Genomic DNA, 13,118 nt, shown 5'->3' with positions numbered 1-13,118 from the left:
GAAGGCTGATTGCAGAGCGGAGGGAGAGCCAATGGAGAATGAGCGACGACACTAAAACTAGTGGAACATGCGCACAAATGCCGGTTCTTTATAGTAAGAGCATATGATGCAAGAGCAGGGGAGATTGCCAGGGTCGACTAATGTGGCACACTTTCCTTGTCTGCAGAAACAGCAGAAGCAGAAGAAGACTTAAATTAAATTAAACCTATTAATAACATGCATATGAGTGACAACCCTTGTCTCCAATTCTGTTATCTCCTCTACTCTTTTCGAAACCATGTTTATCCCTAGAATATCTTGCAGCTGTATTTTTCAGAATAAAATAAACATTTTCTAGTCGAGAACTTCTTTTTAGTTAAAAGTGTATCTGATCTCCTGCTTTTCTTTGTTCATAAGTGCACTAAGGTTTTTCAGTCATAGCTGATAATGATATCATGACAGGCTAGCTTCTGCACAGTGATGTGTGAGAAACCTGCAAATAACATGTTAGGGGTCAATAAATCTCCATATTCCTCTAGTTTGATTCATAGATCATTGCATCTTTATTCAACAATCATTGTGAGACCAATTTTGCTCTATCAGGTGCACAGAGGGATGGCTTGGGAACCGGAAGGGCGGCGGTTCAAGTCCCCAAATGGACCAAATACGGAGTGCTACTGCTGTGCTACAGTTCCTGCTGTATATAAAATAGCTTCCCACTGCTCCTAATGCTAGGATGGGTTAAATGCATAGTCTAAATCTCACTGTGTGTACATGTGTGACAATTGAAAGAGGATTCAAATCCTCCATTTCCACAAGATGGAATTTAGTTTAGTCATGCATTGCAGTATTCACATGCAATAGTTTGGCATGGAATCCTTCTTGCACCTCTGGTATTGAACCACGAGATGTCACTATAATAAAGCGAGTTTACATACACACAGCAGAGACATGTAATATGTACTAGTGCTTTGTACGAATGGTTTTTAATGTTCCTTTTTTTTTTGTATTACTCATTTTGTAAAGCACATTGAATTGCCTATTTTTGTATGATAGTAGAGATGTTTTATTTAATTTTTGTTTTACTTTTATTATTATTATACTTATTATTATTCACACATGTATTAAATTAATGTTTAGAATATTTTCTTAAATATGAATTAAATGTGTTTTGAAATTTCTTCTTAAACTATGGATGGATATGAACTATTTTGTTCCATTTTCCGTTTTCTAAGACTATATGATTAAACAGAATACATACAATTATTATTCTTATTCTTATTCTTATTCTTATTCTTATTATTATTATTATTATTATTATTATTATTGTTGTTATTGTTATTATTATTATTATTATTGAGTCCCAAAAGTAAAAAAAAAACAAGCAGTAAAATATGAAGAGATTAGTCAGCATGTTAAAGGGAACTCCAGTGATGTACACATCACAGTCTGGTGATGGGGAGTACTACTATATATGTGAATAAAGTAGTATAAAGCCTTCTGTGGCGACAGAGGGAGCTGTGTTCAGTCTGGTAAAAGACCTCAAGTGGTGTCAGTTGGCTACAAGATCCATCCATCCATCCATCCATCGTCTACCGCTTATCCGCGGTCGGGTCGCGGGGGCAGCAGCTCCAGGAAGGAACCCCAAACTTCCCTTCTCCGGGCTGGGGGATCCCGAGGCGTTCCCAGGCCAGTGAGGAGATATAATCTCTCCACCGAGTCCTGGGTCTTCCCCGGGGTCTCTTCCCAGCTGGACGTGCCTGGAACACTTCCCTAGGGAGGCGGCCAGGTGGCATCCTTACTAGATGCCCGAACCACCTCAACTGGTTCCTTTCAACGCAAAGGAGCAGCGGCTCTACTCCGAGTCTCTCACGGATGGCTGAGCTTCTCACCCTATTTCTAAGGGAGACGCCAGCCACCCGTCTGAGGGTAGGAACGAAGATCGCCCGGAAGATCGAGAGCTTTGCCTTCTGGCTCAGCTCTCTTTTTGTCACAACGGTGCGGTAAAGCGAATGTAATACTGCCCCCGCTGCTCCGATTCTCCGGCCAATCTCTCGCTCCATCATGCCCTCACTCGCGAACAAGACCCCGAGGTACTTGAACTCCTTCACTTGGGGTAAGGGCTCATTCCCTACCCGGAGTAGGCAATCCACCGGTTTCCTGCTGAGAGCCATTGCCTCAGATTTTGAGGTGCTGATCCTCACCCCAACCGCTTCACACTCGGCTGCGAACCGATCCAGTGACTGCTGAAGGTCACAGACCGATGACGCCATCAGGACCACATCATCTGCAAAGAGCAGCGATGAGATCCTCAGGCCACCGAACTGCAACCCCTCTCCTCCACGACTACGCCTCGATATCTTGTCCATGAAAATTACAAACAGGATTGGTGATAAAGCGCAGCCCTGGCGGAGGCCAACATTCTCTGGGAATGAGTCCGACTTACTGTCGAGTATCCGGACACAACTCTCGCTTTGGGCGTACAGGGATTGGATGGCCCTCAGAAGTGACCCCCTCACCCCATACTCCTGCAGCACCTCCCACAGTATCACTCGGGGGACCCGGTCATACGCCTTCTCCAGATCCACAAAACACATGTAGACCAGTTGGGCGTACTCCCAGGCCCCCTCCAGGATCCTTGCGAGAGTGAAGAGTTGGTCCGTTGTTCCACGACCAGGACGGAATCCGCATTGTTTCTCTTCAATCAGAGGTTCGACTATCAGCAACAAGATACAAATTTAATATTTCTGGAGGTGTGGGGTTAGAAAGACGTGAGTTTACAGACCTTCGCTCCCCGTCTATGCTGGAGGCTTGCGGCTCGAGGCTACATTAGCCGCTACAAGCATAACACACCTGACTCTCTGAGCAAAGTGTCAGCGGGCACGTTGCATTGTGGGTAATGTAGGCTCAGGTTTTGGTAAATTGTATCCTTGTTTTTAACTGTAAAACATACAATATATGACAATATAATAGGAGTGTAATGCATATTATTGGAGTGTTCTTTAAAGGGGAAATTACACATTTTAATATTTTTGTTTTACTCAATTTTAATAATTGAACAGATAACATTATTTGTTGATTGCAATAAGTTTTATTTTTGACTATCGGAAGGACATTTGACATGTGTTGCCAAAGCACAATAACGATTATGAAAGAAAATGTGAATAACATTATTAGTTAACAGATTAAAATAAATAAAAGTCAATTAAATTAATTAATTAATATAATTAATCAAGGTAGTATTGGTAAAACATCAATATGACTTAACTTTAACAATGAAAGAGAAACAAAACACAAAACACTTTCTATTCCGATGTAATTATACTGGAGAATGACGAAAAAAGTAGTGGGTTTTGTAAGATATTGAAATATAATTTGTTTTTGGGTTGGAACCTGAAAGTCAGTAAAATCAGCTGAGCATTTTATAAAGAAATACTCAAAGGACTGCCATGTTTTAAGTATCCACCTGCCATAAAAGGCATGTTGATGTTAATACAATGAGAAGCAGTATGGAGATGACAGACAGAGAGAGAAGCAGCCCTCTGTGTTGTCCTCAGTGACCTTAGCTCTGCTGTTGCTAAGTTGAGCTAAACTTTTCCTCCCTCCACCAATAGAGACAGATTGTCCCCTTTACCCTCACAGCTGTGCGGCATGAATGCTGGAAATAACCACCGGCCTGCAGATCAGGAGTCATGGCTGTTTAACAGTTGCGAATGTTGGCTCTGTGCTGCTGTAAAATAGAATGAAAGAAGAGAGAAAGACACAAGCTGAGCTTTATAATGGAGACCATTGAGCTGTTACAAAGAGACATATAATATCCAGCGCAAAGAAGAAACAGCATTTAGGTACCAACATTTACCTAAAAATCAATTGTGATCCAATCATTGTGATCCATGTCTGCTATGGTGCTTATGATGTAGCACTACAAAAGTGCAGTTTTTACTGGATTTACAAAAATCCCATACATTTTGTGTAATAACAACTGTTACTTGCTTCTGCCCTTCTAAAACAATGCACTGCAAACATACTCTTTCAAAGGAGTCACTTATGTTTCTTAAAACAATACAAAGCCAAATACAAATTTGAATTACTTGTGTTTACCATACCTCTTATTTTGTGTCATTTTTTCGCTGCAGGGGCAACAAACAACAAATTAAGGCCAACAATCAGACATCTTGAAAATATAAGTAAATAGTTGACTGGATCATTTTAAAATTAAATATGTTTTTCCTTTTACAATCTAGTTAAATTTTCTAAGGGGGTTTGGGATTCATTGGGGGGACTTGGAATCATGACCTCAGTAAAATCCAGGCTACAACCCTATGTGGAGAGCTTGTTTTTGACATTTATATGTAAATGTAAGGTCCCAGTACGTCATCCACAGGTTGTCTGTGCTCCAACAGCAGCATGTTTTGGTTTTGTTATTAGCTGGACATTAAACATGCACAGCATGTGGCCACTGCTGCATTATCTGTTTAGGTTTACATGTGTTGAGTACTGCAGGGCCACAGGTGGAAGAAGTAGGATATTTAGTAGCAATACTAAAGTGTAGAAATACTCTGATACAAGTAAAAGTCCTGCACTCAAAAAGTTACTTGAGTAAAAGTAAAAAAGTATTAGCATCAAAATATACTTAAAGTATCAAAAGTACTCCGATGCAGAATAATATCCATCCATCAATCCATCCATCGTCTACCGCTTATCCGGGGTCGGGTCGCAGGGGCAGCAGCTCCAGTAAGGAACCCTAACCTTCCCTTCTCCGGGCCACATCACCAGCTCCGACTTGAGGATCCCGAGGCGTTCCAAGGCCAGTGAGGAGATATAATCTCTCCACTGAGTCCTGGGTCTTCCCCGGGGTCTCTTCCAAGCTGGACGTGCCTGGAACACCTCCCTAGGGAGGCGGCCAGGTGGCATCCTTACTAGATGCCCGAACCACCTCAACTGGCTCTTTTCAACGCAAAGGAGCAGCGGCTCTACTCCGAGTCTCTCACGGATGGCTGAGCTTCTCACCCTATCTCTAAGGGAGACACCAGCAACCAGTCTGCGAAAACCCATTTCAGCCGCTTGTACCCGTGATCTCGTTCTTTTGGTCATGACCCAGCCTTCATGACCATAGGTGAGGGTAGGAACGAAGATCGCCCGGAAGATCGAGAGCTTTGCCTTCTGGCTCAGCTCTCTTTTCGTCACAACGGTGCGGTAAAGCGAATGCAATACCGCACCCACTGCTCCGGTTCTCCGGCCAATCTCCACCACCACCCCGGTCTGCCACCCCAAGGGCACTGTCCCAGACTTCCACGCAATGTTGACGAGGCATGTCAACCAAGACAGCCCCTCAACACCCAAAGCCTTCAGCATTTCTGGACGGATCTCATCAACGCCTGAGGCTTTGCCACTGTGGAGTTGCTTTCCAGAAGCACCTTGGTGCTGACCGAAAGTCCTTCTCCATAGCTTCTTTCGAACTTCTCCCACACCCGCTGCTTTGCCTCTGCCGCCTTTCCAGAGTCCTGCCGGATAACATAACCCGGAAGGACTCCTTCTTCAGTCGAACGGCTTCCCTGACCACCGGGGTCCACCACGGTGTTCGAGGGTTACCGCCCCTTGAGGCACCTAAGACCTTGAGACCACAGCTTCTCACCGCAGCTTCAGCAATAGAGGTTTTGAACATCGCCCACTCAGGTTCAATGCCCCCAATCTCCACAGGGATGTCTGAACAGCTCAGCTGGAGGTGTGAGTTGAAGATCTCCCGGACAGGGTCTTCCTCCAGACGTTCCCAGTTCACCCGCACTACCCGTTTGGGCTTACCAGGTCTGTCCATAGTCTTCCCCCACCCCTTAATCCAACTCACCACCAGATGGTGATCAGTTGACAGCTCCGCCCCTCTCTTCACCCAAGTGTCCAAAACATGCGGTCTCAGATCAGATGATACGATCACAAAATCGATCATTGACCTTTGGCCTAGGGTGCTCTGGTACCACGTACACTTATGAGCATCCTTATGTTCGAGGGCTTGTGAGTATCTCCACACGTCCGAGAGCCAGCCTCTGCTGCCCGTGTCTGGTCCATCGAGGTCCCTGACCTTCACTGCCACCCGTGTGATAGCGCACCCAACCCCAGCGGTTCTTCCTGTGAGTGGTGAGCCCACAGGATGGATGGATGGGAGGCACCACGTAGCTTCTTCGGGCTGTGCCCGACCGGGCTCCGTGGCAAACCTGGCCTCTGGGCCTGGCTCCAGACGGGGCCCCGGACTTCCTCCGGGCAGGGTCTCTCCTTCTCTTTCCCTTTTTTTCTTGAGGTCGTTTTGAACCATCCTTAGTCTAGCCCCTCGCCTGAGAACAATTTGCCTTGGGAGACCCTACCAGGAGCACAAGGCTCCAGACAACACAGCTCTCAGGTTCATAGGGACACACAAACCTCTCCACCACGGTAAGGTGATGGTTCCCGGAGAGGGCAGAATAATATATATTTTATTATTGAATAATATTTATTAATACATTAATGTGTTCATCACTTTAATGTTGCAGCTGCAAAAGGTAGAGCAACATTTGAATTTATTTAATATATTTAATATATTACTTTACATACTGCTGGGTAGCTTCTGAGTTTTCCCCTGGAGACTGATAAAGCCTTATTGATATTATCGTAATTTATTTATTGATTATATTTTGTATTGAATATATTTATGAATTTGCAAAGTAACTGGTAACTAAAGCTGTCAGAGAAATGTTGTGCAGTAAAAAGCACAATGTTCCTCTCTTAGATAGAGTGGAGTAGAGGTAGAAAGGAGCATAAAATACAAATACTCAAGTAAAGCACAAGTACCTCAAATGTGTACTTAAGTGCAGTTCTGACTCTTTCATCGACATCATATGGCCTTCCATAGCAGGTATATATACAGCCACCTGTTATCATGTGAACATTATTCCATACACAAGTTTTTACTGATGTTTCCATGGTCAAGAAATAACCATCTCCCTCAAGACAACTTCATTATCCACCTTTTTTCCACACATGCACTGTGACAGTGCACACATTCAGTGGTTGTGTTCCCCTCTTATTGTCATCACTCACATAGTCAAGGTGGAAGACAAGCTTTAAACTCTTCCAAAAATATAAAACATAAGCAACAACAGTAAACATTTGGGGTTTTCTGGCATGAAAAGGAACGTTCAGCATGATCCAAGTATGGAAGTTCGGTCACATGATGAGAGATTTTCAATGGTGAGAAGCAGTTGAAGCTCAAAGTGGGCAAATATTATTTTGTCAAGTTTCTATTCCAGCATACATTTTCAAACGTCAGTTTATTATATAAATATGAGGCACACTGTGTTTATATGCATGTGTTGTGCATATGAACAAACAATACTGTACACATTATCAAAAAGTAAGGAGACAAAAATAGGCATCTGCTCTTTTTACAGTTTATTGTATATATATACATATATATATAAAACTACAAAAGTAAGACTGTTTTTAAATTCATAGACAGCTGTCCATTTATATCATATACTATATATATTTGTATATATATATATATATATATATATACACATACATATATATATATATATATATATACACATACATATATATATATATATGTTTATTATCTACAGTCCACATTTAGATCCCAATACAGTGATCAGCTGATAGTTTCCGTGTGTTTGTGTTCTATTGCATAGAAAAAGGCACAGCTCTGAGGTCTGTGTAAAATACATCCTTCGCAGAGGAAAACAGCCTTGACTGCGGGCAGTCTTTCTCAGCGATTCCAACCGCAGCATGCTCGGACAGTGCTAAAACAGATTCGGTAACAAACACTGATCAACCAAGTCTCAGGAGCGCGAATGTTCATTATACTATTTACATTACTTTTGGCATTGAAGCGTCTATGACAGGCTTTGGAGTCTTGACATCTGAAGGTTGGAGACGGCTTTTTGAATATTGCTGCATGAACTGTTCGCCTTCAACTGGAAACTGATGAACAAAAAAAATTAAATAAAAAAAAGAGTACAAAAGATGTAGAAAGTTGTGGCGGCCAACTCACAACAATCAATAACAAAGCAACAAACATAAACAAGATAATAGAACTACCTTTGAATATAAAAAAATGGCTTCCACCCATAATTCCACACTCCATCTCCACAGATACATTCCTATCTGATATACATTCCTACCACACATTCTGTACACAGATTTACAATCCAAATGTTCACTTCACATCAAAAATAAATATATTTACATTGGGGGGAAAAAACAAGATGAATAAATAACTTCATTGACAAAAAAAACAAGCACTCCAAAATTCAAACGAAGTGAAAAGAAACAAGACACAAACAGTATTAGTTGGTGCTGCCATCTGCTCAGTTCACACTCGGCTTTGAATTCAGTTCAAACTCAGTTCATTTACATATTAGCTGAGGTCAAATGCATGCTGGGAAATGAAAATGATCTTCCATTGGAACACGTTTTAACACCACCACAACCTCACTGCTCAGTGTTTAGTGTTTCTTGTGTTATTTGTTATTTAACTACTCTTGAAGGATAAAATAATCCTGCCTGTTGGTGATGTGCATTCCTGTGGTGTCTCTTTTCTTATATTGCTGTGAAAAGCTAGACAAACATAGATGATGTGTATGATAGGATTCAGTGCACAGCAGTTACAGCTGTTTGATGTCAACATTAAAGCTGCATGCGTCAATATCGTTTATATAATTACTAACAAATGATTATGAATAATGTGTAAGGTGTCGTATGTAGTGATGAACTACAACTACTACAGATAATTATTACCAAACTCTGCAGTTCCCCGTTTTATCTTCTTTTAACTCATTGTTTCGGTATTCTGGCCCAAAACGTGCTTTCATCTACAGCAGGCTGTAGTTTTCATTGAGAAAGCTCTGATAAACCCACTGCGCACCATCTGCCAAACAACGAATTGCAGAACATGGAGCATATTAGCAGCTAAAGAGGCAGATATGTCCCACCTTCAGCTTCCGGTGGACACCAAAACAGTCTGAAGGAGAGAGTGATTATTGGACCAGAGACAGAACTCCTAATGAATGCTAATATGTAGAATTCATGAGATACCATGTTTGCCAAAACAACATTTTGGGTAATAATTTGTCATATGTTATGTTTGGAACTGGAAAAAAAACTGATGAATGCAGCTTTTAACTTCAAATTGAGGGCTTTTGAGAAGTCAACATTTTGCACTAATATTTACCAATCATACAGAGTGAAGAGGAGTCAGAATCAAATTTCACCAAAAGTAGCCTCAAGACGATTACGGCACTTTACTGGTAATGTGTAAATGATCCCAGGGTGGATTTTCCCTTTAGCCTGTTAGTTAAAATCTCATTGCATTATCTGAAGAGGCACAGTGAGTGAATCTGACTTTTGCTGACTCACTGCTTCTGTCTTTCTGAATATTGCGGCAAGAAAAGGCATTTCACAGCGTTTTAATTTGTTGTATCAACAAGCACACCATGTATCCTATGCTCCTGTAACTCATATGACTTCCACATATAAAGGCAAGATGGTAGGTCTGTGATTTGTGTTCTCCTGGCCTCATCTAACAATCGAATTATAACTATCCGGGGGGCAACATGTTGGCCTAAATGCAAATTACGGATAATATTTGTGACACTGTAATACACAATAAAAACAATCCTTCTAAATGACGGTCAGCAGTGTGAGAAGGGAGGTTTAGGTGACTGTGACACAGCTGTTGCCTCTACTCCAAGGAGCTCTTCCATATAGTGTTTGACTGATAAACTGAGTATTCCGAATTTAAAACTGTGTGTATGCTCCGCTTGATAAAAAACATGTAGACCTTAGTTATCTTCATGTGACCCATATCTTAGATGCAGCACTTGTGTGTTTTGTGTGCTTATCAGATTAACATTGTTGTTAGGGTTTCCTACTTCAGTGGAAATCCACATTCAAATTATGTACAGCACAATGCACATAAGTGAGCAGAACCCTGAGATTTGGCATATAGGGCTCCTATTCTAAACAAAAGTAAATATACTCTGCAAATAGTGGGTGTGTGTGTGTGTTTGTGTGGGGTTAATACTTAATGCTGTGCTGTAATTTGTCTGTCACTCATGTTGCTAATTCTGTAGGAGCCAAACCAAAAAAAGGCATTTCTATTAAACTGTTCTCTTTGTGTGATTCTGATCGATTCTATGTAATCTGTGATAGTTGTTTTGTCTCGAGTCCTATAAAAGTCTAAAGCCTGAAGTCTCTGCTTCAGAATGGGAGTTGTTTGTTTGTTCCAATGTAAACACATCAAGCTTTCCTGTGGGTGCAGCTCATTTGTATTCTGCTGTAACTGAAGCATGATAACTAGCCCGTAGATCGAGCTCATGTAATAGCATCCTGCACAGTTATATGTACCTGCCAATGAGAAAGGGAAAGACAAAAATAAGCCCTGAACTGAATTCATAGACATGATGTGTACAAGAAAAGACATTTCCTTCAACCAAAAGAGTTTAACAAATAACCAGGCAATGTGTTTTAGAGCTATTCCCAAAGTGTGGTTATATAGCCAAGCTAATATTTAATGCAGCACACTAATAAAAAAATGTATTCATTGTAAAAACCTTTTTATGCTTGCTTTACAAAACAAACATAGCATCTGTAATAAGATAAAGATTAAATAATTATTATTTGATCATAAGAAATTACTTTACTTAATAATAGTTTTAATACATAATAGAATAAATTAAATTTAAAAACAATTGAGGAGTTACCTCTCTAGGCTGTGAAAATAACTAGAAAAATACTGTAAAAACAGGAATTGAAGAAGTGGTCATTTTGAAAGGCACTCATCTGCTAAAAGTCATGAATTCTGTGCGTGAGTGTGTGTGCGTGTGCGTGTGTGTGTGTGTGTGTGTCATGTCCACTTGTATTACTATACCTGTGAGGTAAAAGAAAAGTTATTGCAAAAATGAGTGAGAACAATTTGCAGGTCCTCATTTCTTTTCTATTTACAGTTCCTTTAGGTTTAAGGCTTAGGTTCAGATTAAAGATTGAAACTAGGATAAAATTTAAATTAGGATTAGAGAAGGAATCAATGGAGGTCCTCACAAGTATAGAAAAACAATCTTATGTATGTCTTTGTTTCCCGGTTACTTCATTTCCATAATTGGAAAGTCGAGCACAGTGCATGCACAGTATTGTGTAGTAGTAGTTGTCATAGTAGTACTAATTGACATCACTATCGATGTTTACAATTACCGACCTTTGAAGAGTTTTTCTTTTTAAACAACATAAAAACAACGACCAGGAAAACCCCAAAATAGATTCCCAAATGTTCATTCCAGTCTGTCCTCCATATGAAACTGTCTGTGTATTTCTGATGTGGCGATGTCCGTGAGTCACGACCCCACCAACACCTCCATAATGTGATCCAGTTCTGTCAGATCAATTTTGAAAGGCTGATTGGCTGAAACCTGGGGGGCAGGGCCACTGTACGGCGAAGCCAGTGATTTAAGGAGATCGTCCGCGGTCACCACCGGCGACAGTTTGGTTAGACCACCACCTGCCGTTACGCCTACAGCCCCCGCTGTCGTACAGGGGTCAAAGTCATACATGGACGTGTCGATGTCGGCAAACAGGACATCATCCAGCGCCAAGTCTGAGAGAAACCCCGAAGGGGAGGAAGAAGAGGAGGAAATGTCTACGAGGCCAACAGGGGGCAGTGTGGGCAGATTGTCCATCGGTCGGAGATCGGCACAACGGGCTTCTGCTAGCAAGACACCATCTGTCTCTGGTTTAACACCCACAGTCCTGCAGTCTCTGGGTAGGCCTGTGGGTGCTGGGGAGGGCTGGGTGAGTGGCGTGGGAGCTGGGGAGGTAGTCACGGTTGTAGCATTAGCTGCTGCTGTCCTTGTTATGGCTGTGGGAGGTCCCAACTCCATGTCACTCAGTGCGGAGGGAACACCATCATTGGACGAGGCAGGCACGGGGACCCTGGGGGACACCTGGCTCAGAAGTGCTGAAGGTAACGAAGGAGGCTGCCCCGGAGGAGGCGACAGAGGAGGAGTTGGTGGGGATGGAGTACAAATGGCTGAATCTGTACCATCCTCCTCTAGTAAAGAGGCTGGGGTGAGGCAGGCTTCCAGAGGGGCGAGGCCGTCCTCCACATGGTTGGTGCAGGCCTGGGATGCCTGGCAGTTGGGAGTCACCATAGGGTGGGGTGAAGGCGGTGGAACGATCACCGGCATCAACAGCGCAGAAGGCTGGGATACCTGCGCTGTCGCTGACAAAACACCAAATGAGGATGGTGCCTCACGGTAACCCTCATCCATGGGGTCATCCGGCGGCGAGGGCGGCAAAAGCAGCGGCCGCAGGGAGCCTTCCTGCTTGAGTTCATCCTGTATACGTCGCAGCATGTTGTTAATGAGGACCCGGCGCTCCAGGCTGGGCTCACAAAGCGGCCGCTGGCTGTACAGCTTCATTAAGGAGATGTTGAAGATGGTCTGCCGCTGCAGGTTGTACGACACCTTGGACAGGCCCTCCGGACAGAGGCCTAGTCCCCCTCCCGCCATCGGCGCCTCCAGCGTTTTGCCTTCCAACCCCTCTTCATCCTCGTCCAGCTTCCGCTTCGCACCTTTACCAAACATATATCTAAAAAACACAAAATCAGAGACAGGGGAAATTAATTAATTTATTGCTCAACTTTAGTTACATAACAAGGCATGAAGCATGCAACTGATCATTCTCAGACGATTATTTTCTCGATTAATCATTTTGTTGGATATTAGTAAAAACAAAATTGCATTCACAATTTCCCAGAGCTAAGCAAATGTTTGAGTCATTTTTGCATTAAAAATGACTCAAACAACTAATGAATTATCAAATTAATTGTCATCCAGTTTCCTGTTGATCAACCAATCAATTAATCAAATCATCATTTAGGCTCACATCATACAAAATGATTGATGCACTTCCGTGACCCAAAAAGCCTTCTGATTTGTTATGGTGAAATCTGACAGTTCCCTGCCTGGAATACACCTCAAACTATTCAGATATTGCAGAACATGTACACCTGGCCATTGGGGTTTTAGTATGTTGATTCAAATCCAAAAGCACTCATTAGATTATTATTTTCATACCACATCTCACCTAACTGATAT

General features: G+C 42.3%; 1 protein-coding gene across 2 annotated transcripts in view; it reads right to left on the bottom strand.

Annotated features, from left to right (window-relative positions):
• Positions 1-7,385: 7,385 nt before the first annotated feature.
• LOC115020160 (SERTA domain-containing protein 2-like) overlaps positions 7,386-13,118 on the bottom strand; it is a 42,886-nt gene continuing 37,153 nt past the window's right edge. For both annotated transcript variants that reach the window (XM_029450087.1, XM_029450086.1), the window contains exon 2: positions 7,386-12,609. In XM_029450087.1, the coding sequence (XP_029305947.1) occupies positions 11,358-12,605 (1,248 nt within the window). In that variant the 5' untranslated portion in view covers positions 12,606-12,609 and the 3' untranslated portion in view covers positions 7,386-11,357. The remainder of the gene's footprint in view (positions 12,610-13,118) is intronic.

The sequence above is a fragment of the Cottoperca gobio genome, chromosome 15 (assembly GCF_900634415.1).
Source record: "Cottoperca gobio chromosome 15, fCotGob3.1, whole genome shotgun sequence".
NCBI lineage: Eukaryota > Metazoa > Chordata > Actinopteri > Perciformes > Bovichtidae > Cottoperca > Cottoperca gobio.
Note: the sequence above shows the minus strand (reverse complement) of the source record. Positions and strands in the feature narration are given on the sequence as shown.